Raw genomic sequence first — 26,198 nt, forward strand, 5'->3', positions numbered from 1 at the left:
ACTTACTTGAGCAATCAGTATGGCCCTAAGGCTGGAAAGTTGGGAGACCCCTGGTGTAGGGGATTCGTTTTCACCCGTGTATTTACACTTCTCAGGCTGTTGTCTTTATCTTGGCTCGTTTGATGGTCCAGTTTATTCATTTTTGAGCTTACAATTTCGTCCTCATTTTGAGCTTACGTTAATTTTCGTTTTTGTCCTCTAGATATTATGAAACTGCTGAAAATGCCTTTTGAATTTTACATTCCTGAATATGAAGAAATCATTTAACATGTTTCTAAGTTTCGTTCTATAAATTCTTCGAAAACTGTTTGAAAATTTAATTTAATTTCGTCTTCACTTACAATCTACATAATTGCTAAACTATTTAGGCTAATCTTCCCTAATCCGTTGTTGATATCAGATGTTTTTTATTGGTTCTAGCCTAGAAAATGATTTCTCTCCAGAAGCAACGCTTACTGGAATTGCTATAAATATTTTACTAGTTCGAATTTTTTTTTTCATTTTGTTGGCGGCGCGGAGCCTTTTCAAACGTGGGGCCCGATTGGGTCCAATCGCTCTTTGTCCGGCCCTGGAGGCCCAAAATGTTTTCTTTTTTTTAGCAGATGAAATACACAGGTTTTATTCGTTTCTAAACATGCCTCAGTAAAAAATTAAAATGTTTTTTGTCAAAAGTCAAATCAAGCTAATTAGTGCTTACAATCATTAAGGAAACAAGGTGTTTCATAATTAGTCCCTTTAATTAAAAATACAAATCTTGACTTTTGATATGGATGGTTTGCAAGTCTTAAGGTCACTATTCAATTGCGCAAGAATAATAAAATAAATTATAATAAAATATACTAATAATTGTCGACCTGGTTTTGACGTGGTCAATCAATGTTTAGGACGCATGGGTCACTCCGTAGCTCCCAACAGCACCTGCGCTTCATTGAGCTCACACTCACTGGAACTAGAAAATCAAACAGACAGAAACAAAGATCAGTCTGTCTCAGAGCGCTTGGGGTGTTAGATACTTAGTATCTTTAGTTAGCCTAGTTTAGGCTGTTTTCTTCTGTAGGCTTATTTTGTTTTGTGCTAGTCTAGCTTATAAATAGACTTAGCACTCTGAACTTCTTCTTTTTCAAGGTTTTTGTTGTGACGTTTATTTTTCGTGTTTCTGAAAAGGGGAATCATGATCGAATCACCAGTAAATGGAGAAGCCGAAGTTCCCAATGATCCAGGGTAAGAGCACTTTTCTCTCCGTCTTTGTTTCGTGTTATTTTGGTAAATTTTTTAGTTGACTAATGATATAGCTAAGAAATAGGGTGAAGTTCTACGAAATCATATTATTGAGTTAGGACTAAAGTGAATGCACCATTCGATGCCTTTTTTATGCTGATTACGAATATAATAAGCATTTCTATCGGAAATGAATTTCAGCCCCCCCCCCGCCCTATATTGGATATACCTAACCTAACCCTGAATTGGCATATATAGGGGGGGGCTGAAATTCATTTCCGATAGAAATGCTTATTATATTCGTAATCAGCATAAAAAAAGGCATCGAATGGTGGTGAACTTTACCCCCAACCCCTGATGTGCAAATTTATGCTGTGAGTTGTAGGCTATACATACCGAATTCTCTGTAATTCACTATTTTCCTCAAGTTGCTATAACAGTTTGTCAAAACAATGGAAATTTCATTTGTAGGCTACACAGCTCAGGGGCCTACGACTTTCATTAACATAATAAACAAAAATTTAAACTATTACAGATATAAATCACTATGCTCTTTCCAAATATAATAATCATTTTTGTCGGAAAGGAATTGTCCGGAGGGTGGGGGTAAATTTCATTTCTGATATAAATGAGAGGTAGGCTAAGTCTAACCCCCCCCCCCCTAAAATGCAAATATATATCCGGAATTGGTATATATAGCCTAGGGGTGGGGGTAAAAATACATTTCCGACAAAAATGATTATTTTATAATAAAAAAAGGTATCGAGTGGTATGTTACTTTATTCATAAGTCAATAATATGAACAACGAAAAATTTACCGCAAAAAGTAGCTAAACTAGGATTTTACCTTACAGTCTCGTTAGTTTTAAGGAATGGGCCCATAACCCATTTACGGCGTTCGAAGATTTTATTTTGGTTTCATTCTCCATCCCTCCCCCCTCCAAAGCAGTGATTTTGGTATAGTTCGAGATGAGAGGCTTTTTGCTACCTTGAAAAGTAGTGGTGATAGGTAAGTGAAATTTTCAGGAATGAATTCAGGGCCTTAAATACACCATGGTGGAAATATTTTTAAAGCTAGCATCTCTTCCTTTTTTCATTTCTAAGGCCTCATAGAAGATTGTACTGAAGACCAGTGGCGCCAGTGCATGAAATTGCAGTGTAGGGGAAATGTATTTCAAAATCTAGGGTTGCAATTTTTTTTTCCATTTTTTTTTCAAAGAAAATACCAAGAAAGGCATTTTCAATGAAAATACTCCCAAAAAGATCTGTCTAAATTTTGACAAATATAACACAATCTTAGATTTTAAGTCACATATTCTTTGCCTCTATGTTATAAAAACGCAATTTCTATGATCTCAGAAGGATTTTAAGCAATATGAGTTTTTTTTTCAATTAAAGAAATAGTTATAAAAATCTATAAATTATGGTTGAACTTAATAAATTACGATTCAGCTAAGTTATAAGACTCAAAACACGGTACTTGGGCACTCTAATATGGGCCTTTACAAGGAAACCAGTCACGAAAAACCTGTTTTTGACGGGTTAATTCAAGAGACCGCTATAGAGTAATGCAATGTGTAGCGTATTTAATACAAACGTATTTAATATATGCTATGCTTTATCCCCCCCCCCCTAATGTGCAAATATATAGCCCAAATTTGTTTATAAACTGTTATATATTCGGTACTCTTCTAGTAAACGGACTCTTTTATATACGGCAATGCTTACCAGTCACGAAATAGACTGAGACGCGTGATGAAGACAGGTTTACAATGCCTTCTGGGATATAAATAAAGGCAAGAACTGTATTTAAATTGTTATTTTTTGGGGTTTAGGGGGGGGAGATACCTAGGCTAGGTTACGTATTTAATATATGATATGCTTTGCCCCCCCCCGTAATGTGCAAATATATATCCCAAATTTGTTTCTAAACTATTATATATTCATCCTATTTTATTTCGTTAGCATTAACCAAACTAGCACTATATAAAAGAGTCCGTTTAATAGAAGAGTGCCCTATTATATATTCATTCTATTTTATTTCATTAGCATTAACCAAACTTGACTTTTTAGAAGGCCCATATAATGCACAAGTAGCCAAAGCACTGTCTTTGTGCCTCATTTGAGCTGTAGGTTTGTTTCTGAAGATTTTACTTTTCTAGCACAAATTTCACCAAAGGTCAATACTGCTTATTGAGGGAGGAGGCAGACTTTACTGGGCATAATTCCGGCTTTGAATCTATTCTTAAAAGTCATAGTGCTACTGAATTGAAACTAAATGGAGCGCAAGTTGAACTAGGATATATAAAAATGTTTTTAGATTCTATCATCTGCAATCAGGTACGATCGTTGGGGGCCCTCTCGAAATTCTAAATTTTCTTGAATTTCTGGAGCGTCTTATTCAAATTAACAATTTTTTTATTACTGCCCCCTCTCCCTGCCGGAATAAGTGTTCCAGATAGCTCCAAGGTTCAAATTTTTGTATTTTCAAGTCGTATAAGAGATATCAAGACATGTAGAGTACAAGTCCGTAAAAAATTGAAGCCATAAATGTAAAAACAAAACAAATTATCATACCTCTCGTAGCTACGAAAGTAAAAAGTTCAGTTTCAATTCCGACTTATTAGGTTGCTGGAAATTGCCGACTTATTAGGGATACTGGAAATTAGGCTGCTAAGTATTGCTGTCTAGAAAAAGCGGATGTTCATCTCAAATATTCCTTTTCTTCAAATACACATTCGCAGTTCACCTGAGAATCTCTCAGGTATTAGGGGTAGGGAGGGGTTGACAGGATTTCGGAAAAAAACCTTTATTGTGCCATGGATGAATTCCTGAACGTTTCATTCAGTTAACGCCATATTTTACTGAGGCTGTAAGCAGTTGTTACTCTGTATTTTTGTCACAAATAACTACACTTTATCAATAACAATATTTTATAATGTTTGTAGTTTCTGGGCTTGCACCTACAACCAGGGGCGTCCCGAGGGGGGGGGGGGCGGAGTCACCCCCCCCCCCAACTGTTTTGGTATTCGGCAGAAATTTTGCAAAATCGGCTGAAATTTTGCAAAATTCTTGACCTGCAGAAAATTCGGCATAAATCAGGTAGCAATTCGGTTAAATTTAAAAAGATCGCCCCCAATAAAATGAGCCTCAGGACGCCCCTGCCTACAACATTCCTTTAATGGCGCTTAAGCTATTTAATTTGTCATATGAGGGGTGTCTAACTAATATTGAAGATGGTTTGATTTTCGCCCCTGGTTGATAAACCATTGCGTCCCTTTACCTGTTTTCACTTTTAGCTTAGGTTAGTCTAGGGTTTTATTCTTAAATAGCTATACAGGCAAACACGGATTAGCTTAAATTTTACGTCAAAAATTTAAAGGTAATGTAAGATAAAACAGACAAATATTTGTAAAATCTTAATAAAACAAACAAAAGTCAATGGGTCATTATGATATATATGGTAAACTCGTTAGAAGTCAATCATTAAAATAACAGAGCAGAAGAGATATCCAAAAAACAAATAGCATTTTGGTCAAACTTACTAACCCAGTTTATGAAATGTTCTTTTCAGTTAGGGGATTTAGGTTTCTTTCTGTCTTTGAGGGTGCGAAGCCAGTTTAGGGATCCCTGGAAATTATCCCTGGGTGGTCTGGGTCGGATTAGTCAAGGTCGAAAGGGGAAAATAGACGACTGTCGAGGATTTTAGTTTGGTTGAGGAGTTTAGAAGCTTCTCTGTTTGATTACAGTCAACTGGGATGGATTGTTCCGTAGTAAGGCTGTAGTGTAGGACAGGATCTGAATTCTCTTGAGTAGTAGTCTGAGAATAGGACCTTATAATTAAAAAAAAACATGGGGCAACCAAGATGGAAAAGAAATGTTGGAATACTAAGTGAATTACTTGTTTTCTTAGTAATTTAGTTTATTTTGGTGCAGTGGCGTTTCTGGCCTCTTTTTGCGCCCGTGACAAAATCTTGATTAGCCCTCCCCCCACCGCTGTCTCCCAAATATTTTAAGGCCAAATTTAAACGAAATTTTCGGTACTTATGTATTATAGCGACCCCACTTAAGTTCTTGATCTAAGTAGAGCTGCTATCTGAGAAAAACTATCTGTATTCGGTGACAATTAGCTTAGGCTCAGTGGAAAAACTACGTTCTAGGTATATTTTAATTAAATATTCAATATATATAGTCAGTGTTTTGGTTAGATTTGGTTATGTTGGATATTTAATATTAATGCGTTCTGGGCGGCCTACTTTCCATAATTTTCTTCTGTAGCTTCCATAATTTTGTTGATAAAATATTGTATCTTCATCATATTTTGGTATATTTCATAAGGATTAACCTAACTTCACTTCTTAAGCGGGGTTGCTATTTATTTACAAAAAAATTGGTTCTGGTGCGTTATATGGTCGCTTTTATATATTGTGCAAGAAAACCAGTCACGAAAAACCCGCCAGACGGGTCAAATCCTTCAAACCCATTATTCTGTGAGAAAAATCAAAAAATTATGGAAAAATGAAAAAAATCGTGAGATTTCGGGGGGGGGGGGCGGACCCGGAGGCCCCCCCCTGCGCACGTCCCTGACCCCCCCCCCCCCCTCCCCTCTAATGTGCAAATATATAGCCCAAATTTGTTTATAAACTATTATATATTCATCCTAACTTTTTGGTTTCATTAGTATTAACCAAACTTGACTTTTTAGAAGTGCCCATATAATGCACCAGTACCAAAATTTTCATTTAGGCTATTCAAATCTGACTTTTCTTGCTTTAACCACCGAAAAATTATTAATTAGATCGTCCTAATTGATTGGTTCCAATTCTTCGTATTCTATGCTCATTAATATTAAATCATTTAGTCACTCCTGACCCTTAGTCAATGTAAAGTACGTTAATATCAATTCAAGTTTACTAAACGACCGCTCATTACTGCAACCAATACTGCAATCGCTAAGAATATTTGATAGACAACTCTTATGCCCGTGCCACATCATATCCATCTATATAGAAGCCAAATATCATGAATGGCAAGGCAATTTTCTTGATTTTAGCATCATACTTGTATTTAATTCAATAAAAAAAACAAGTTTTTTAAACTGAAAGTAAGGAGCGACATTAAAACTTAAAACGAACAGAAATTATTCCGTATATGGAAGGGGCTTTTCCCTCCTCAACGCCTCGCTCTTTACGCTAAACTTTTTTATTGTTTTAAAAAATAAAGTTTTGAGACAGTCACACTTAAGCGTAAAGAGTGAGGCGTTGAGGAGGGGAAAGCCCCTTCCATATACGGAATAATTTCTGTTCGTTTTAAGTTTTAATGTCGCTCCTTACTTTCAGTTTAAAAAACTTGTTTTTTTTATTTAATTTGTGAACGTTTTTTGATTAATGCAGGTTTTGATTTTGGCTCACCATGCATGAATAATTAAAACGAAATCTGTATATTAATTTTACTTTTATTTGGTTAAATGGCTTTCTCGAAACTTGTTGAATTTTATTTACGAACGTTTTTATTAGTAATAAATATACGTAACTTACGAATTAACTTACGTAACGAAGTTCTATATGCGTGTATTTTACTACGTATATTAGGGGGGTTTGCCCCCTAGTCAATACCTAGCTCTTTAAGCTAAAGTTCAAATTCTGTTCCAATTATTTAAAAATTAACCCTTACTCAAAAAGGCCGTTAATTAGAATAGATAGCTCTTTTGAAAGCACTAAAAAAAAACTATAGCGTAAAGAGCGAGGTATTGACTTGGGGGAGAATCCCCTCATCTACTTAATAATTTCTTTTCATTTTAAGGTCTAATGTTGCTTCTTACTTTCAGTTGAAAAAACTTGTTTTTTTTTAAATTTAATTTCTGATCGTATTTTAAATAATGCTTTGAAATCCGGCGTCCCCTTTATAGAAATGTCCCTTACCCCAAAGAAACATCCTCCACGGAAAGATTCTCCCGAGTAACCCCCGCGTTCACCCCCTCCCCCCTCCCAGAAAAAAAATTCTTCCTGAAAATGCCTGTATACTTCCCAAACCAATAGAATATGTAAGCAATGGGCAAAGTTCATAACTTGCTGCACTTCCCCTGGGAACTGTGGGGATGAAGTCATCCTCAAAGACATATTTATTAGATTTTCGACTATGCTGAACAAAATGGTTATCTCAAAATTTTGATCAGGTGACCTCGGGAAAAAAATGAGCGTGGGAGGGGGCCTAGTTGCCCTCCATTTTTTTTGGTCACTTAAAAAGGGCACTAGAACTTTTAATTTCAGTTCCAATGAGCCCTCCTACAATATTCTAGGATCACTGGGTCGATACGATTACCCCTGGAAAAAAAACAAAAAAAACAAACAAATAAACACGCATCCGTGATCTCTCTTCTGGCAAAAAATGCAAAATTCCTCATTTTTGTAGATGAGAGCGTAAAACTTCCACAGTAGGGTTCTCTGAGACATGGACTATGATGGTGTTATTTTTATGGGGGTTTCATGATTTTAAGGGGGTCGGTCCCCCTTTTCTCAAAATTAAGCCAAACTGTCTCAAGTGGACAGCTTTAAATGTGCAAGGCTAAACTTGATGAAGATTAAGTATTTTAAATCAGAAATGACGTTTATTTCTTTGATGCGTCTATTTGTACCAAAATTTAGAGTTTCGGTTACCATTGAGCCGGGTCGCTCCTTACTTACGAACTGTTTACCACGTTACCACGAACTGTTTGAAAAGCAAAAAATTAAAATTGCTAGAAATTAGTTTAAAGAGTTTGCACCAAAAGTAGTTAGTGTCCAACTGTTCTCTACTAATACTAAGTCTTCTTAACTTTTGTCAGATTCTTTTCCCAGATAGAAAAACCGCTGTTCGAAGTTTCCATCTTTTCTAGTTTTAAAAATTATGCTTTAAACCTTGACTCTGATTGGTCAGTCAAGAAATTTATGTTTGAAAGTTGAACAATGTTCAGCTCGAGAAATTACGAACAGCGAACGTAATTGGCGCTGTAGTCGTGCGTAATTTTGATTGTATCGACAAGTGTGAATGTGGCACGGGCATTACGTTTACGAAGACCTCTTTATCTCGTTATTGCACAATTAATTAAAACAACATTGCAATTAATTAATTTCGAACTACTTACTTTTGTTTTCAAGGAAAGGTGATGAAGATCTGAGAAACAAATATATGAAAATTTTGGATTCAATTTGCTAATACTTCCTGCCAACTGCGCCCTCTACTTTATTTTAATAAAACTAAAATTGCAAAATGATTATAACCGTTAGGTTATTTATTTGAAGTTTCGCGCCAGTGAAATTTTTTGCGCCTGGGGCAAGTGACCCCTGTTTCCTCCCTAAAACCGTCTCTGTTTTGGTGGAAAATCATCATTAATATTATGAACTAAAATTAATGGTGATATTAAGTGTAAAAGATATTAATGGCGACTCGGTATTGGCCGTTTTAATTGCTACCAGACCTGCATCCTATGGTCGCTGAGGCTGCTCAGAATGAGAAACCTTGGTTTTACCATTCTTCTGTTTACTATTATTTCTGTTGGCATTTGTTAAGGACGATTTACCTAAGCCTTGAGGGATGGGCCTTTCAGCCAACTGGTGTATATCTGGAGACATCACTCGTGCCGTACAGTTCCGCCACGCATGGCAGGATCCCCTCAAAGCCTGGTACAGTTCTGGCAGACTTGGCATTCGCCGCCTGCTGTACGTGATTTCTCGAAGCTTGTTCCTCCTTGCTAGATTCTAAACATTATAATGATTAAATAAAAACAAAGTTTTTCAACTGAAAGTAAGGAGTAACATTAAAACTTAGAACGAGCAGAAATTATTACGTATATGAGGATAGCCGCCCCCTCGCTCTTTATATACCTTAATCTATATACCTTAAGTTTGAATTTTGTCTCAATTCTTTAAGAATGACTCCTAAATCACAAAACCGTTTAATTAGAATAAATAACTCTTTTAAAAGTACTGTAAAACTATAATGTCATCAAGACTCTGTTTCTTAGAGTTTTGGTTACTATTGAGCCGTATCGCTCCTGACTTACCAGTTCCTTACCACGAACTGTTTGAAAGAGCTTGCGTATCTATTGGTTCGAAGGAAAGTACAAAGCACTTAAAATTTACAACAAACAAAAGCTGTCCTGCGTATGACCTTACCGTTTACTTACCGTTCGCTACCATGAACACTTTGATTTGTAACATAATGCTATAACATAATAATATAACAGTTGATAGAAATGTTGTTTTTATTCATATAAACTTTGCGAGCAATGAATTCAGTGTATGGTTGCTATGTTTTTCTAATTATACTAGCCTAAACTGAGAAAATCAGCTGCTCGTATCCGGCTAATCTGCGTTTTTAAATCGAGCTGCGTTTCACCCAGTTGGGCCAACCTTTTTTCCCCTTTAATTTTACTTGCCACGTTCACTTTTTACTAAACCATTTGAATGAAATTGTGAAAAGGCCTCCCATCGTCTGGCGCAGTTGTATGAGTTCTAAAGGACACCCAAGACGGTCAATCATTTTGATCAAAAGCTTCGGTCAATCAATTGATTAAAGCATGATTAACCATCTAGTAACCTGTTTGATGCTCGAGTAAAGCGTTGGCGGTGATTGATAGAAAGTTTGAATGACTCAATTGGTTCCTGGACGGTCAATCATGCTTTAATCAATTGATTGACGGAAGCTTTTGATCAAAATGATTGACCGTTTAGGGTGTCCTTAATGCTTTTTGTGCTCCTGGCTCTGCAATTTGCATCCGTACGTTTGATCCTGTCTTCGTACATCAGTGCTTGCATGTAAGGTGTAACACACACTCAGATAATTTTTAAGTGCCAATAGAGGGACTCCCGTGTATATTTTAAACAACCAGGAAAATTGAAGAACTAATTTTTCATGAAAAATGCTGCTATGCCGTTTTTGGCACCAAACTAAAAGGAAAGAAACACGGGTGAAATACAGGAAAAAACTAACTAAAAGAGTTCTGAAAAAAACTAGTGCTTTACTGAAAACTAAGAGTGCTTGCGTTTTTTACAGAATTAAAATTATATTAAAATTTATTGATTTTATGACCGGTAAAAGACTATCGAAAGCTTTATAAATTAATGTTTTATTCTCTGCAGGCTATCTAACGATCTTTCTGTTTCTTTTCCTGTTTTGTTGGGTCAGTTTTGTGTTTTCAGTAAAGCGCGAGTTTTCAGAATTATACAAATACGGATATCACGAGCTAATTTATTTGAAACTGTTTTTATATATATTTTCCATAAACTGCGAAGCAGTCTCGTTTATTAGTTTTAAATTTCACTCTTTACTTTCATTAGAAACATTTTGTTGAAACAAAATTAATATATCTTATGGATAATTTGATCAAATGACAACCTGATACTCTTAAAATTCGGTCTTGCAAATTTGTTCAATACAAGTTCTGGATGAGCTTAATCAGTGTGCAACCTCATGTCTTTCCACATGCCTTTGAATTCATAATTCTCAGTTTCACCTGACCGTTCCAAGACCATATCTGAATTTTAGATTTTTCTAAATCATTAGGCATGCAATGATGGGAATTGTGAACAGGGGTTGGGTAGAACTTAGATAATGGGCTTCCCGTACATGCTTTAAATTATCTAGTATTTATGCTAGGCAAAAGGGTCTCTGAATCAAAAGTAGGTCTCGCCTGTATGAGCTCATTGTTTCAGGAAGAGGGGGGGGGGTAGATAAACGCAAAAAACTGTGAATGAAATGTTAAGCGTAATTATCACAAAAGTGTAAAAATACCGTAAAATAATTTCTGAGACCACACTGACTAATCATGATAAAACTATAGAAAAACATAAGAAGAGAGAAACGAGGATAATAACAGCAGTAGTAAAGCCCCAATGCATTGAAAATATACATGCACTTTCACAAGCCTGAGGCATGGATATGTGTATATTTTCAAGTAATTGGGTTACCAGGGCCATTTACCTATTACTATGAACGATACATGGGTTGGCAGACAGGTTTTCTATTATGACATTCATTTTTTGGAGGTCAAACTCATGGATACAAGTTTTTTTATTTTTTTTTTTTTTAAACTGGTATTTTTTCAATGAAGCCCATAACACTTTGCAGAAACCCGTGAATGTAGGACTGAAAGTCCGTTCGTAGTATATCTGAATCCAATTACTAATCAAGTTAGTGTGACTGCCATTTTTTGATCTGGTTAAGTGGGTATGATCTGGTTTGGTTCGTTATTGCGAGAGGATTACTCAATTTACATCTTAGTGTTAACTGGGCGATGACTTAGTCTAATTGCGTAGGTACTAAAGGAACATTTGAAGGTGGAGAAAAAAAGGGGTAATTAGTGATTGGATAATTTTAACAAGAAATGACTGAAAAGTGTTTTGGAGGAGATGGAATGAATGTGTACTGTATAATACACAAGTGATGATTTGCACAGTGTTGTCAATTTTAAATAGTTTAGAAATAAAAAAAATTAACAAGAAATGGCTGAAAAGTGTTTTGAGGGAGTTGAGTTTCACGAGGGTTCAGTTACATTCGGATTCAGTTACACGGGGATTAGTTAAATGGGGTAGAGTTGCACGAGGATTCAGTAGCAAGGAGGTTTAGTTGTACGGGGTTTCGGTTATACAGGGGTTCAGTTACATGGGGGGTTCAGCTGCACGGGGGTGGGTATCTGCTATAAAAAACACTTCATTCTAAACAAATACGAACATTTTGAAAAGCAGACAAAAAATTGGACACTATAATCAGAATTATTTGATTAACATTTAAAAAGGGGTAATGAGATATGTGATCTGTATAATACACTAGTGATGTTTGATAAGTATTGTCAATTTAAAATAGGATCTAACGTTCCCTTCGTTCCCCCATTTCTGAGGGCAGGGAGGGAGGGGTCAATTTTGGAGGGAAAACATCTGCATCAAGGGGAAGGCTCAGAGACCCTTCGTTCCCACATTTCCGAGGGCAGGGGAGGGGAGAAGGTGATAGTATTCCAATACAATAATTCAAGCATAATATAATTTATGCTCCTAGTGGAAGCTCGTAAAGCCCTTCCCCCTCCCCGCACTAGGATTATTGCCTGGCTGTACCTTTAAATACAGAGAATTAAGGTGATAGTATTCCGATACAATAAGTCAAGTATAATAGAATTTATACTCCTAGTGGAACCTCGTAAAACCCTTCCCCCTCTCCCGCACTAGGATTATTGCCTAGCTGTGACAATCGATATTACCTCTAAATACAGAGAATTAAGGTGATAGTATTCCAATACAATAAGTCAAGTATACTAGAATTTATTCCCCTAGTGGAAGCTCGTAAGACCCTTCACCCTCCCAGCGCTAGGATTAATGCCTAGGTGTGACAAAGGATATTACCTCAAAATACAGAGAATTAAGGTGATAGTATTCCGATACAATAAGTCAACTATAATAGAATTTATGCTCCTAGTGGAATCTCGTAAAACCCTTCCCCCTCACCACGCTAGGATTATTGCCTGGCTGTGCCAATGGATATTACCTCTAAATACAGAGAATTAAGGGGATAGTGTTCCGATACAATGAGTCAAGTATAATAGAATTGATGCTCCTACTGGAATTTCGTAAAACCCTTCCCCCTCCCCGCACTAGGATTAATGCCTAGCTATGACAATGGATATTACCTCTAAATACAGAGAATTAAGGTGATAGTATTCCGATACAATAAGTCTAGTATAATAGAATTTATACTCCTAGTGGAACCTCGTAAAACCCTTCCCCCTCTCCCGCACTAGGATTATTGCCTAGCTGTGACAATGGATATTACCTCTAAATACAGATAATTAAGGTGATAGTATTCCGATACAATAAGTCAAGTATAATAGAATTCATGTTCTTAGTGGAAGCTTGTAAAACCCTTCCCACTCCCCGCGCTAGGATTAATGCCTAGCGGTGACAATGGATATTACCTCAAAATACAGAGAATTAAGGGGATAGTATTACGATACAATAAGTCAACTATAATAGAATTTATGCTCCTCGTGGAAACTCGTAAAACCCTTCCCCCTCCCCACGCTAGGATTATTGCCTGGCTGTGACAATGGATATTACCTCTAAATACAGAGAATTAAGGTGATAGTATTCCGATACAATAAGTCAAGTATACTAGAATTTATGCTCCTACTGGAAGCTCGTAAAACCCTCCCCCCTTCCCGCGCTAGGATTATTGCCTAGCTGTGACAATGGATATTAACTCTAAATACAGAGAATTAAGGTGATAGTATTCCGATACAATAAGTCAAGTATAATAGAATTTATGCTCCTAGTGGAACCTCGTAAAACCCTTCCCCCTCTCCCGCACTAGGATTATTGCCTAGCTGTGACAATGGATATTACCTCTAAATACAGAGAATTAAGGTGATAGTATTCCGATACAATAAGTCAAGTATACTAGAATTGATGCTCCTACTGGAAGCTCGTAAAACCCTTCCCCCTCCCCGAGCTAGGATTATTGCCTAGCTATGACAATGGATATTACCTCTAAATACAGAGAATTAAGGTAATAGTATTCCGATACAATAAGTCAACTATAATAGAATTTATGCTCCTAGTGGAAGCTCGTAAAACCCTTCCCCCTCTCCCGCACTAGGATTATTGCCTAGCTGTGACAATGGATATTACCTCTAAATACAGAGAATTATGGTGATAGTATTCCGATACAATAAGTCAAGTATAATAGAATTTATGCTCCTAGTGGAATCTCGTAAAACCCTGCCCCCTCTCCCGCACTATGATTATTGCCTAGCTGTGACAATGGATATTACCTCTAAATACAGAGAATTAAGGTGATAGTATTCCGATACAATAAGTCAAGTATAATAGAATTTATTCTCCTAGTAGAACCTCGTAAAACCCGTCCCCCTCTCCCGCACTAGGATTATTGCCTAGCTGTGACAATGGATATTAACTCTAAATACAGAGAATTAAGGTGATAGTATTCCGATACAATAAGTCAAGTATAATAGAATTGATGCTCCTAGTGGAAGCTCGTAAAACCCTTCCCCCTCTCCCGCGCTAGGATTATTGCCTAGCTGTGACAATGGATATTACCTCTAAATACAGAGAATTAAGGTGATAGTATTCCGATACAATAAGTCAAGTATACTAGATTTAATGCTCCTAGTGGAAGCTCGTAAAACCCTTCCCCCTCCCCGCGCTAGGATTATTGCCTAGCTATGACAATTGATATTACCTCTAAATACATAGAATTAAGGTGGTAGTATTCCGATACAATAAGTCAAGTATAATAGAATTTATGCTCCTAGTGGAACCTCGTAAAACCCTTCCCACTCCCCGCACTAGGATTATTGCCTAGCTGTGACAATGGATATTACCTCTAAATACAAAGAATTAAGGTGATAGTATTCCAATACACTAAGTCAAGTATACTAGAATTTATGCTCCTAGTGGAAGCTCTTAAAACCCTTCCCCCTCCCCGCTCTAGGATTATTGCCTCGCTGTGTCAATGGATATTACCTCTAAATACATAGAATTAAGGTGATAGTATTCCGATACAATAAGTCAAGTATACTAGAATTTATGCTCCTAGTGGAAGCTCGTAAAACCCTTCCCGCTCCCCGCTCTAGGATTATTGCCTAGCTGTGACAATTGATATTACCTCTAAATACAGAGAATTAAGGTGATAGTATTCCGATACAATAAGTCAAGTATACTAGAATTTATGCTCCTAGTGGAAGCTCGTAAAACCCTTCCCCCTCCCCGCGCTAGGATTATTACCTAGCTATGACAATGGATATTACCTCTAAATACAGAGAATTAAAGTGGTATTGTTCCGATACAATAAGTCGATTATACTAGTATTAATGCTCCGACAGGAAGCTCGTAAAACCTGTCCCGCCCCCCGCTCGAAGACGATTGCCTAGCTATGACAATGAATATTACCTCTAAATACATAGAATTAAGGTGATAGTATTCCGATACAATAAGTCAAGTATACTAGAATTTATGCTCCTAGTGGAAGCTCGTAAAACCCTTCCCCTTGTAAAATCTGAGCTAATAAGGGTTTTTGACTGTAAACTCTAGTTTGTTGAAAGAAAATTATGGAAAATACAAATCTCTGGTTCAAATGTGAAACTTAAGTCCTTTTTTGGATTGAAAAATAAAAATATATCCGTAAAATCTGAACTATTAATTAAATATTTTTTTCATAAAAACTAACAATTTTTTTTTTAAAATTCAAAATTTTTCAACTTTATTTATTTTTTTCTTTTTGTATCTATCTTAAAATGTCAAAGTATTCTTATGGTTCTAACAATTGCACTCTATGATTGGTCAGAGACACGATGTGGCTTTCCCACTGGTATTCTATGACCGCTTATCGTCACTACCTAGTCTAATGCATGTATTAAATCAGTATTTTTTACACAGTGGAACGATAAACGCATAAGTCATATCTTTTAAAAAAGAAAGTGAAGATGGAACATTTTAATAGAGTGTGTTCACATAACAAGGTTATTGTAGCATTGAATGCCGACATGGAGAAGTATTTAAACTATGAAACAAGTACAAGTGCTAGCACTATTGGAAATGTATGCATGCATTGTCATGACAGTAAGGAATTAAATTTCTTTGGGATACCGAAAAATTCAACTCTTATGATGGTGGTTATGCGAGATTGAGATCTCCAGAGATGATTGCACTCAAAGAGAATGCTAACATAAAAATAATTTTTGATGATAGAGGACAACTCCTTGCTACTGCTGCAGGTAACACATTACCTACGGATACATCCAATCATCAGCTTTCGGTTATTAGCATTCAACGGAAGGCTAATAAAAGAAAGGCCTACTCTGCTACTAATATCGTAAACCATATCTTGTTTACGTGCCGAAACTGCAACCTGTGTAAAAATAATGTGTTAATAGACAGTGAAATTGCAAGAAAAATAAAAATGGCATTGTCAAAAAATATCACTACGGAATATAAAGATGAAGCGATGAAGAACAAACCCCAGCAAACATTACTGGCATTGATCAAACAGTCAATGAATCAAATAATAGCAAAGACGAAAAGCATATTGAGCCTGTTCATGAGACACCAGTAAAAATTGTGTATGATTCAAAATGGAATAATGATTATTCTACTGATTACGAACTAAGAGACGACAATAACTACAATATCAAGAGAGAACATGGTGAACTATTTTATGGAACAGATTCAAAATGTCCAAAGTTAATCATTGATATTAATAATGTATCATAATATATTTTTGTATTAATATTCAACATAGCATCATTTCATTAAAAATATTACATTGTTACGTGTTCATTATTTTTTAGAGTAAGCTAGCGTATCAAGGGTTTAGAATGTATATTAAAACATCGGAGATGTAGGAAAAGGAATTTGCGTACATCTATTGTCAGACACCCTGTTTCCGTAAAATCTGAGCTATTAAGGGTTTTTGACCGTAAACTCTAGTTTTTTTTTTGTAAGAAAATTATGGAAATACAATTCTCTGATTCAAATGCGGAACTTAAGTCTAGTTTTGTATTGAAAGATTAATCTATTTCCTTAAAATATGAGCTAATAAGGCTTTTTCACTCGTAAAGTCTAGTTTCTTGTAAGTACAATATGTAAAATATATTTTTGTACGTATCTTAAAATGACAAAATATCATTCTTGAATTCACCTCTTGTATACACAATACAGTAATTATAAAAAAAAATTGTAATACTTCCCCCCAAACTCAAATTTTCCAAAATTCCACTTTAGAAGCTTTTTAAATATTTTTAAGGCACTAATAGATAGACAGCTAAAACCACAAACTTGAATTCAGAGGACACGATAAATGAAATTAAGTTTATTTGAAAATACCCCGTCCCTCCAAATTCAAAAGTTTCCCATACTGTGCTTTGGAAGCTTACCCAATATTTATAAGGAATTAATAGATAGAGCGATAAATAAATCAGAACCAATTTCCGAGGACCTGCTATATCACGGGCAGAGGTTTTGACAATCCCCCGTCCCCCCACACTCAAAATTTTCCAAAATTCTACTTTAGAAGCTTTTAAATTATTTCTAAAACACTAATAGATAAACTGCTAATAACATCAGAATCGACTTCAGAGGACAAGATATATCACGGGAAGAGGTTTTGAAAATCCCCCTTCCCCCCCAAACTCAAAATTTTCCAAAATTTTACTTTAGAAGCTTGTTTGTGTCTCTTTGGGCTTTTTGTGTCTCTTCGGACCGTATTTATGTCTCTACAAATGCAGAAAAACTCGTGTGGGTGAGTTGAAATAAAAACAAATTTAACTAGAAATGATTGAAAAGTGTTATTCTTTGGTTCAAATGTAGAAAAAACCCGTGTGAGTGAGTTGAAATAAAAATTTTTTTAACAAGAAATGACTGAAAAGTGTTTTGGAGGAGATGGTTTGATTGACAGAAGGATGTATTAGCGAAATTATAGTGGAGGGCGACAATGTCTTCAAAGTCAAGGCTATAAGAAAAAAGTTCCGAATATTTTTGTCGGTTTGTAGTTTACGCACTAATATCAATATCAGTAATGATTCTATTTGAACTTTCTCCAAGTTGATCAAATTGGTCTGTAAACGGTTCATGATAAAAAAATAGTTTGGGACAAGAAAAAAACAAACTAAAATAATGTCATGAAATCATTTTCAACACTCAGGTTTTTTTTTGTGTGTAAGTTTTTATGTGTGTATGTGTAAGTTGTGTGGGTGTGTGTGTAAGTTTTTTTTTTGTTTATGTTTTTTTTTTTGTGTTTTTAAATTTTTTTTTGTGTGTGTGTGTGTGTTTTTTTTTTTGTGTGTGTAATTTTTTTTTTTGTGTGTCTAAGTTTTTTTTTGTGTGTGTGTGTAAGTTTTTGTGTGTGTGTGTAAGTTTTTATGTGTGTGTAAGTTTTTGCGTGCATGTAAGTTTTTGTGTGTGTGTGTAAGTTTTTGTGGGTGTGTAAGTTTTTGTGTTTGTGTAAGTTTTTGTGTGTGTGTGTAAGTGTGTGTGTGTGTGTGTGTGTGTGTGTGTGTGAGTTTTTATGTGTGTGTGAGTTTTTATGTGTGTGTGTAAGTTTCTGTGTGTGTGTGTGTATTTTTGACCATAAACTCTAGTTTCCTATAAGAAAATTATGGAAAATACAATTTTATCGGTCAAATGTGAAACTTAGCTGCATTCTTTGGGTCAAATTCAGAAAAACCCGTGTGAGTGAGTTTATATAAAAAAAATTTAACAAGAGATGACTGAAAAGTGTTTTGGGGGGGATGGTTTTACTGGAACAAGAATATATTGGTGAAGTTATAGTGGAGGTTGACAAAGTCTTCAAAGTCAAGGCTATAAGAAAAAAAATTTCTGGATATTTTTGTAAGATTGTAGTTTACGTACTAATATCATATCAGTAACGATTCGAGGATGTTTCCCCATTTATCGAAAATCAGGCAATTTTCTCAAGCTCTTGGTGAGAAATAGAGGCTGTTTCCAAATATTTAGAATAAGAAAAAAATTTTAATGTGTGGGACTCGAACCCACGACCCCATATAGGGTTGATGTTAGTGTTGTCAGTCAAAAGCTATGACCTTGAGAAAAGAGCTTGAGAAAATTGCCTGATTATCGAAAAATGGGGGAAACATCCCCCAAAAGTCGACAGGAATGCCCCCCTCCAGCGCTTTCTCGGATATGTTGAATAAAATATGCAAAGTCGACATAGCTTTATTTAATTTTTTAAGGTTAATTTAGACGAAGTTACGTGCGCGCACGTAACCTCATCTAAACAAACTAGAGTTTACAGTCAAAAACCCTTATTAGCTCAGATTTTACAGGGGGAAGGGTTTTACGAGCTTCCACTTGGAGCATAAATTCTAGTATACTTGACTTATTGTATCGGAATACTATCACCTTAATTCTATGTATTTAGAGGTAATATCCATTGTCACAGCTAGGCTATAATCCTAGCGCGGGGAGTGGGAAGGGTTTTACGAGCTTCCAGTAGGAGCATAATTTCTAGTATACTTGACTTATTATATTGGAATACTACCACCTTAATTCTCTGTATTTAGAGGTAATATCCATTGTCAGAGCTAGGCAATAATCCTAGCGCGGGGAGTGGGAAGCGTTTTACGAGCTTCCACTAGGAGCAAAAATTCTAGTATGCTTGACTTATTGTATTGGAATACTATCACCTTAATTCTCTGTATTTAGAGGTAATATCCATTGACACAGCCAGGCAATAATCCTAGCGCGGGGATGGGGAAGGGTTTTACGAGTTTCCACTAGGAGCATAAATTCTATTATACTTGACTTATTGTACCGGAATACTATCACCTTAATTCTCTGTATTTAGAGGTAATATCCATTGTCACAGCTAGGCAATAATCCTAGTGCGGGAGTGGGGGAAGGGTATTACGAGTTTCCACTAGGAGCATAAATTCTATTATACTTGACTTATTGTATCGGAATACTACCACCTTAATTCTCTGTATTTAGAGGTAATATCCATTGTCACAGCTAGGCAATAATCCTAGCGCGGGGAGGGGGATGGGTTTTACGAGCTTCCAGTTGGAGCAACAATTCTAGTATACTTGACTTATTGTATCGGAATACTATCCCCTTAATTCTCTGTATTTAGAGGTAATATCCATTGTCACAGCTAGGCAATAATCCTAGCGCGGGGAGGGGGAAGGGTTTTACGAGTTTCCACTAGGAGCATAAATTCTATTATACTTGACTTATTGTATCGGAATACTATCACCTTAATTCTCTGTATTTAGAGGTAATATCCATTGTCACAGCTAAGCAATAATCCTAGCGCGGGGAGGGGGAAGGGTTTTACGAGCTTCCACTAGGAGCATAAATTCTATTATACTTGACTTACTGTATCGGAATACTATCACCTTAATTCTCTGTATTTAGAGGTAATATCCATTGTCACAGGTAGGCAATAATCCTAGCGCGGCAGAGGGGGAAGGGTTTTACGAGGTTCCACTAGGAGCATAAATTCTATTATACTTGACTTATTGTATCGGAATACTATCACCTTAATTGTCTGTATTTAGAGGTACAGTCAGGCAATACTCCTAGCGCGGGGAGGGGGAAGGGCATTACGAGCTTCCACTAGGAGCATAAATTCTATTATGCTTGAATTATTGTATTGGAATAATATCACCTTCTCCCCCCCCCCTGCCCTCGGAAATGTGGGAACGAAGGGCCTCGGAGCCTTCCCCGTGATGCAGATGTTTTCCCTCCATAATTGACCCCTCCCCTCCCTGTCCTCAGAAATTGGAGAGCAAAGGGAACGTTAGAAACTATTTTAAATTGACAATACTTATCAAACATCACTTGTGTATTATACAGATCACATATCTCATTACCCCTTTTTAAATATTAATCAAATAATTCTGATTATAGTGTCCAATTTTTGTCTGCTTTTCAAAATGTTCGTATTTGTTTAGAATGAAGTCTTTTTTATAGCAGATACCCCCCCCCCCCCTCTTGCAACTGAACCCCTGTATAACCGAAACCCCGTACAACTGAACCTCCGTGCTATTGAATCCTCGTGCAACTCGACCCCATTTAACTAATCCCCGTGTAACTGAATCCGCATGTAACTGAACCCTCGTGCAAGTCAACCCTCGTGCAACTCAACTCCCTCAAAACACTCTTCAGCCATTTCTTGTTAATTTTTTTTTTATTTCTAAACTATTTAAAATTGATAACACTGTGCAAATCATCACTTGTGTATTATACAGTACACATTCATCCCATCTCCTCCAAAACACTTTTCAGTCATTTCTTGTTAAAATTATCCAATCACTAATTACCCCTTTTTTCTCCACCTTCAAATGTTCCTTTAGTACCTACGCAATTAGACTAAGTCATCGCCCAGTTAACACTAAGATGTAAATTGAGTAATCCTCTCGCAATAACGAACCAAACCAGATTATACCCACCTAACCAGATCAAAAAATGGCGGTCACACTAACTTGATTAGTAATTGGATTCAGATATACTACGAATGGACTTTCACTCCTACATTCACGGGTTTCTGCAGTGTTATGGGCTTCATTGAAAAAATACCAGTTAAAAAAAAAAAAAAACATGTATCCATGAGTTTGACCTCCAAAAAATGAATGTCATAATAGAAAACCTGTCTGCCAACCCATGTATCGTTCATAGTAATAGGTAAATGGCCCTGGTAACCCAATTACTTGAAAATATACACACATATCCATGCCTCAGGCTTGTGAAAGTGCATGTATATTTTCAATGCATTGGGGCTTTACTACTAACAGCTAGTGAAAAAAAAACACAGATTAATATTTCGGTCCTAAATATTCCGTATAAATATTAATTTTTTCGTATAAATATAAATATTTATAGGTACTATCCCATTATGCGGGTCTCTCTACAAATTTAAGTTTGGTTAATGCTAATGAAATAAAATAAAATAGGATGAATATAGAATAGTTTAGAAACAAATTTGGGCTCTATATTTGCACACTTGTGGGGGGGAAGCATTGCATATATTAAATAGGTAAACTAACCTAGGTACCTTCCCCCCCCTAAACCCCCCGAAAACCACAGTTAAATATTGTATACACAATGAGAACCTTGCTATCACTGCCTGCTCTATAACAGTTAACACATCAAAAACGGGTTTTATCATTGCCTACTCTATAGTGATTAACCCGAGAGGCCCGCATAATGGGATAGTACCTATTTATAAATATTTCTGTCAAGACCTTCGCTTAACCCTCTTCAGTGCAGAATAATAAAATAGCCTAATACCAATAAACAAAATCTAAAGGGGTAAGGAATGACCTCTCCCGCTAATTCACTCCTCTTCTGTTTTATCAACCGAAGTTTTTAGTTGAATTTGTTACTTTTAAATTCATTTGAATAAATTAAAATCTCATATTCCCCAACAGACTTTATTACAAAAAGGGTTCTGATTCATGTGTAAATTGTTATGCTATGTCTCTAGGGGTTTGGCCCATTTATAGCTCTAATCTATAGAATATTCAAAATTACATTCTAAGCATAAATAGTGGAGTAGTTAAATAAGAGAGAGATAAGAAAAAGACAGCCAAAAAGTGGTATAAATGGGGGCAAAAAAGATACTAAAAAAGAATCTAAATCTGGACTGTGCAGTGAGCCTGTTTAATTGCAGTAAAACCCTAAAATAATAGGGAGTCTTCTGACAGAATATCCGATATCTATTCAGACGATGTATTGATCAAACGCAATATTTAAATTGAAAACCAGATAATTGCATTTGTTAGCAATATATCTGTTGTCTTCTAAGAACAGGCAATACAACTTATAAGTCGACTTTAAGATGAAGTCTATTAGTAAAATATCAGCAATTCATTTAAAACACAACGAACCCAAAAGTACTTAATATGCTCTCGTATTAGAAATGCAATCTGCAAGTCTAACCCCAGTTCTGGGTTGCAGCGGTAGTAAGTAAGTAAGTAAGTGACGTTCAACCTAGTAAGAGACGATCACGTCCAATGCCAAGAAACATGATAACTCATAACTCCTAAAAATAGAGTCAAATCAAAACAAAAGTACACCATTAGAACCTCCTTGTCCTAAACCCTATATAGGAAACTTACCGTCCCTTGGCTTGAACAACAAGGGAAATATATTGGCTTGAAAATCAAGAAAAGTGGCAGCTACTACGATATTCTGCATAAACGACATATTTCTTCTTTTCTCTTTTCTTTTCCACAGATAGCTTGGCACTGGAACATCGTGGAGAGTTGTTCAATGGCTCATTTTAAAGGATATTTTAATTATATTAAAGAATAATTATAATAAAGAACTAATATAAAGTAATTATAAAAGGCATTAAAATAAAAATGAATATAAAGTTATTATAAAAAAAAACACTTCGATATAGTTACATAAAGGATCTATATAGTTCGTTATGAATGGAGACTATGTAGTTTCATCAGAAATATCTGAAACCTAGTAAACATTCTCACAGGAGCGACATTCGCTCATCACCACAGTATAATTACTAATTCTGACGGTTTTAATTGCTTTGTCAATTAATTTATTGAGAATGTAAAATTCAACCTGTATCGGGCAACTGAGTGAATTGTCCAGAAATTTTTGAAATGCAACACCAAGGGCAATTGAAGGCGCAGCTTGTATTGAAAGTTATTTGACTGAGAACCTGAGTGTGGCTTTCGAATTCAACAAAATTGAATACGGAAAAAGGGAAATGTACAAAGATATGGTTTTTTGTCCTGAAAGCACGGGAGTAAAAAACATTATCCAGGGGATAATGCTCCCGTGCACGGGTCCATTTGAACATGCTCTTTTACCTTCGAATATTTTGCAAGTAAAATCTTTTGTGATTTGAAAATTCCGTAGGCTATTTACATAAAGAAAACTAAATTGCTCATTCATGGGATTGACAAATAGTGTCCATCGCAGCATTTTTTTAATACAAATTATCTTCTATCAGTATAACTGAGATATTTTATTAGTTACCCCTTCACATGTTTTTTGATGTTTTATTTTGAATTTGCATTCATACTGATTCAATTTTATCTTTTAGTAAACGAGATTGTTTTATATTTTATGTTATGAACATTATTATATATTTGGGAATATGATACTTCAAACCCGTTACCCCTCCCCCCCCTGGATACGGTCTTGCTCGGGAGTGTTCTATACAAGCCCAAGTATTGTTTTTTTTTGGTATTATTTTGTCAACTGCCTCTTTACTTTTATAAACAAAGCTTCTTAACTCGAACATCCGTGTTAAATTTTTTATGTCCGATTTCAACCTCTTATCTCTTGGATTTTGATCCCACGGGGGATTTTGACCTCCAGAATAGGATCCTATGACTGGGACTTCCGATGTGGGGCACAGGCCCCACGCATGGGGCCCGGCATGGTAATATTTTGGTGGGTCTTAGGCGGGATGTGCACCCTTCGACTGAATATGCTTCAGAGCCTTTATTTTGAAAAAAAAAATCATGTGAATGTCGTTACAGTGCAACAGGATAGTATTGCAATGGTGTCATACATTGTATAAAATGTATTTTGGGGTTGAAGGGGCAAAAACAGGTACCTAGGTTAGGCTACGTATTTAATATATGCTATGCTTTACACCCCCCCAATGGGCAAATATATAGCCCAAATTTGTTCATAAACTATTCTATTTTCGTTCTATTTTGTTTTATTTCATTATCATTAGCGAAACTTTACTTCTCGCGTGTTTCTGGATTCTTAACAAGTGCCGTAACATATACCTAACCTGACAGTCTAATATATTAGCCTTCTACCTATGCCTCCTGTTCCATTGTGTGTCTTGAAGCATGATTTAGATCCTTCCTTCGTTCTTGTGGTCCTCCAACCTTGCCTCCGAAACATGAAATGAAATAGTTATAAAGCCTGAACGGGTGCCCACAGTCAGAAATCATGTACACTGGATAGAGCGTGGCGGGAGTGTGATAAGTGCAGTAGAAACTGTCAAGCGCGGTGGAACTATGTGGTACACATGACACAAAAAATCCAAACAGTAACCCGAAATCCCTCAACAATATCATTTCCATGACTCTTGGTTCTCTAGTTTTACTTTAGCTCTAGTTAAACTTAAGTGTAAAGGCAGGATGGGAGCTGGGATCCTCACCTCATATGCGGGATAATTTCTCTTCATTTGAGGTTTAACGTCGACTTTTCTATTTTGTATAAAATAGAACGCTCTGTGGCGTTAATCGTTTCATTTTTTTTAACGCGTATTGCATTACCTATGCCTCCTGTTCCATTGTGTGTGCCTCCTTGCCTTGCCTCCGAAACATGAAATGAAATAGTTATAAAGCCTGAACGGGTCCCTACAGTCAGAAATCATGTACACTGGATAGAGCGTGGCGGGAGTGTGATAAGTGCAGTAGAAACTGTCAAGCGCGGTGGAACTATGTGGTACACATGACACAAAAAATCCAAACAGTAACCCGAAATCCCTCAGCAATATAATTTCCATGACTCTTGGTTCTCTAGTTTTACTTTAGCTCTAGTTAAACTTTAGTGTAAAGGCAGGATGGGAGCTGGGATCCTCGCCTCATATGCGGGATAATTTCTCTTCATTTGAGGTTTAACGTCGACTTTTCTATTTTGTATAAAATAGAACGCTCTGTGGCGTTAATCGTTTCATTTTTTTTAACGCGTATTGCATTACCTATGCCTCCTGTTCCATTGTGTGTCTTGAAGCATGATTTAGATCCTTCCTTCGTTCTTGTGGTCCTCCAACCTTGCCTCCGAAACATGAAATGAAATAGTTATAAAGCCTGAACGGGTCCCTACAGTCAGAAATCATGTACACTGGATAGAGCGTGGCGGGAGTGTGATAAGTGCAGTAGAAACTGTCAAGCGCGGTGGAACTATGTGGTACACATGACACAAAAAATCCAAACAGTAACCCGAAATCCCTCAGCAATATAATTTCCATGACTCTTGGTTCTCTAGTTTTACTTTAGCTCTAGTTAAACTTAAGTGTAAAGGCAGGATGGGAGCTGGGATCCTCGCCTCATATGCGGGATAATTTCTCTTCATTTGAGGTTTAACGTCGACTTTTCTATTTGTATAAAATAGAACGCTCTGTGGCGTTAATCGTTTCATTTTTTTAACGCGTATTGCATTATTCTTTAAATGGTGTTAGAAAAGGGAGCCAAATAACCCTGCCTTTTTGCCCGTTAATATTTCTGCGTATGATTTTTATGTAAAGTCTTAAAAAAAGAACGTTAAAAAAGAATGCTCAACCGCATTTTTTAGTGCGAAATTTCAAGCAATCAAAAATATTGAAATTTTTGATTCACAATCGAGGAGGTGCTCACTTTCAGAAATCACGTACACCAGTTGTTGCGTGCCAAGAGTGGCGCGCAACAAGGTGAACATTTTCAAGGTGCACGCAACAAGGTGCCAAGGTGAATATTTTACATAATGTTCACCTTTTAAGTTTAT

General features: G+C 36.3%; 1 protein-coding gene across 1 annotated transcript in view; it reads left to right on the plus strand.

Moving 5' to 3' along the window:
• Positions 1–990: 990 nt before the first annotated feature.
• Rbp6 (RNA-binding protein 6) overlaps positions 991–26,198 on the plus strand; it is a 127,473-nt gene continuing 102,265 nt past the window's right edge. The window contains exon 1 of the mRNA XM_089098373.1: positions 991–1,221. Within this exon, the coding sequence (XP_088954499.1) occupies positions 1,172–1,221 (50 nt within the window). The 5' untranslated portion in view covers positions 991–1,171. The remainder of the gene's footprint in view (positions 1,222–26,198) is intronic.

The sequence above is a fragment of the Artemia sp. Qi Xiang Cuo genome, chromosome 12, assembly GCF_049724085.1.
Source record: "Artemia sp. Qi Xiang Cuo chromosome 12, ASM4972408v1, whole genome shotgun sequence".
NCBI lineage: Eukaryota > Metazoa > Arthropoda > Branchiopoda > Anostraca > Artemiidae > Artemia > Artemia sp. Qi Xiang Cuo.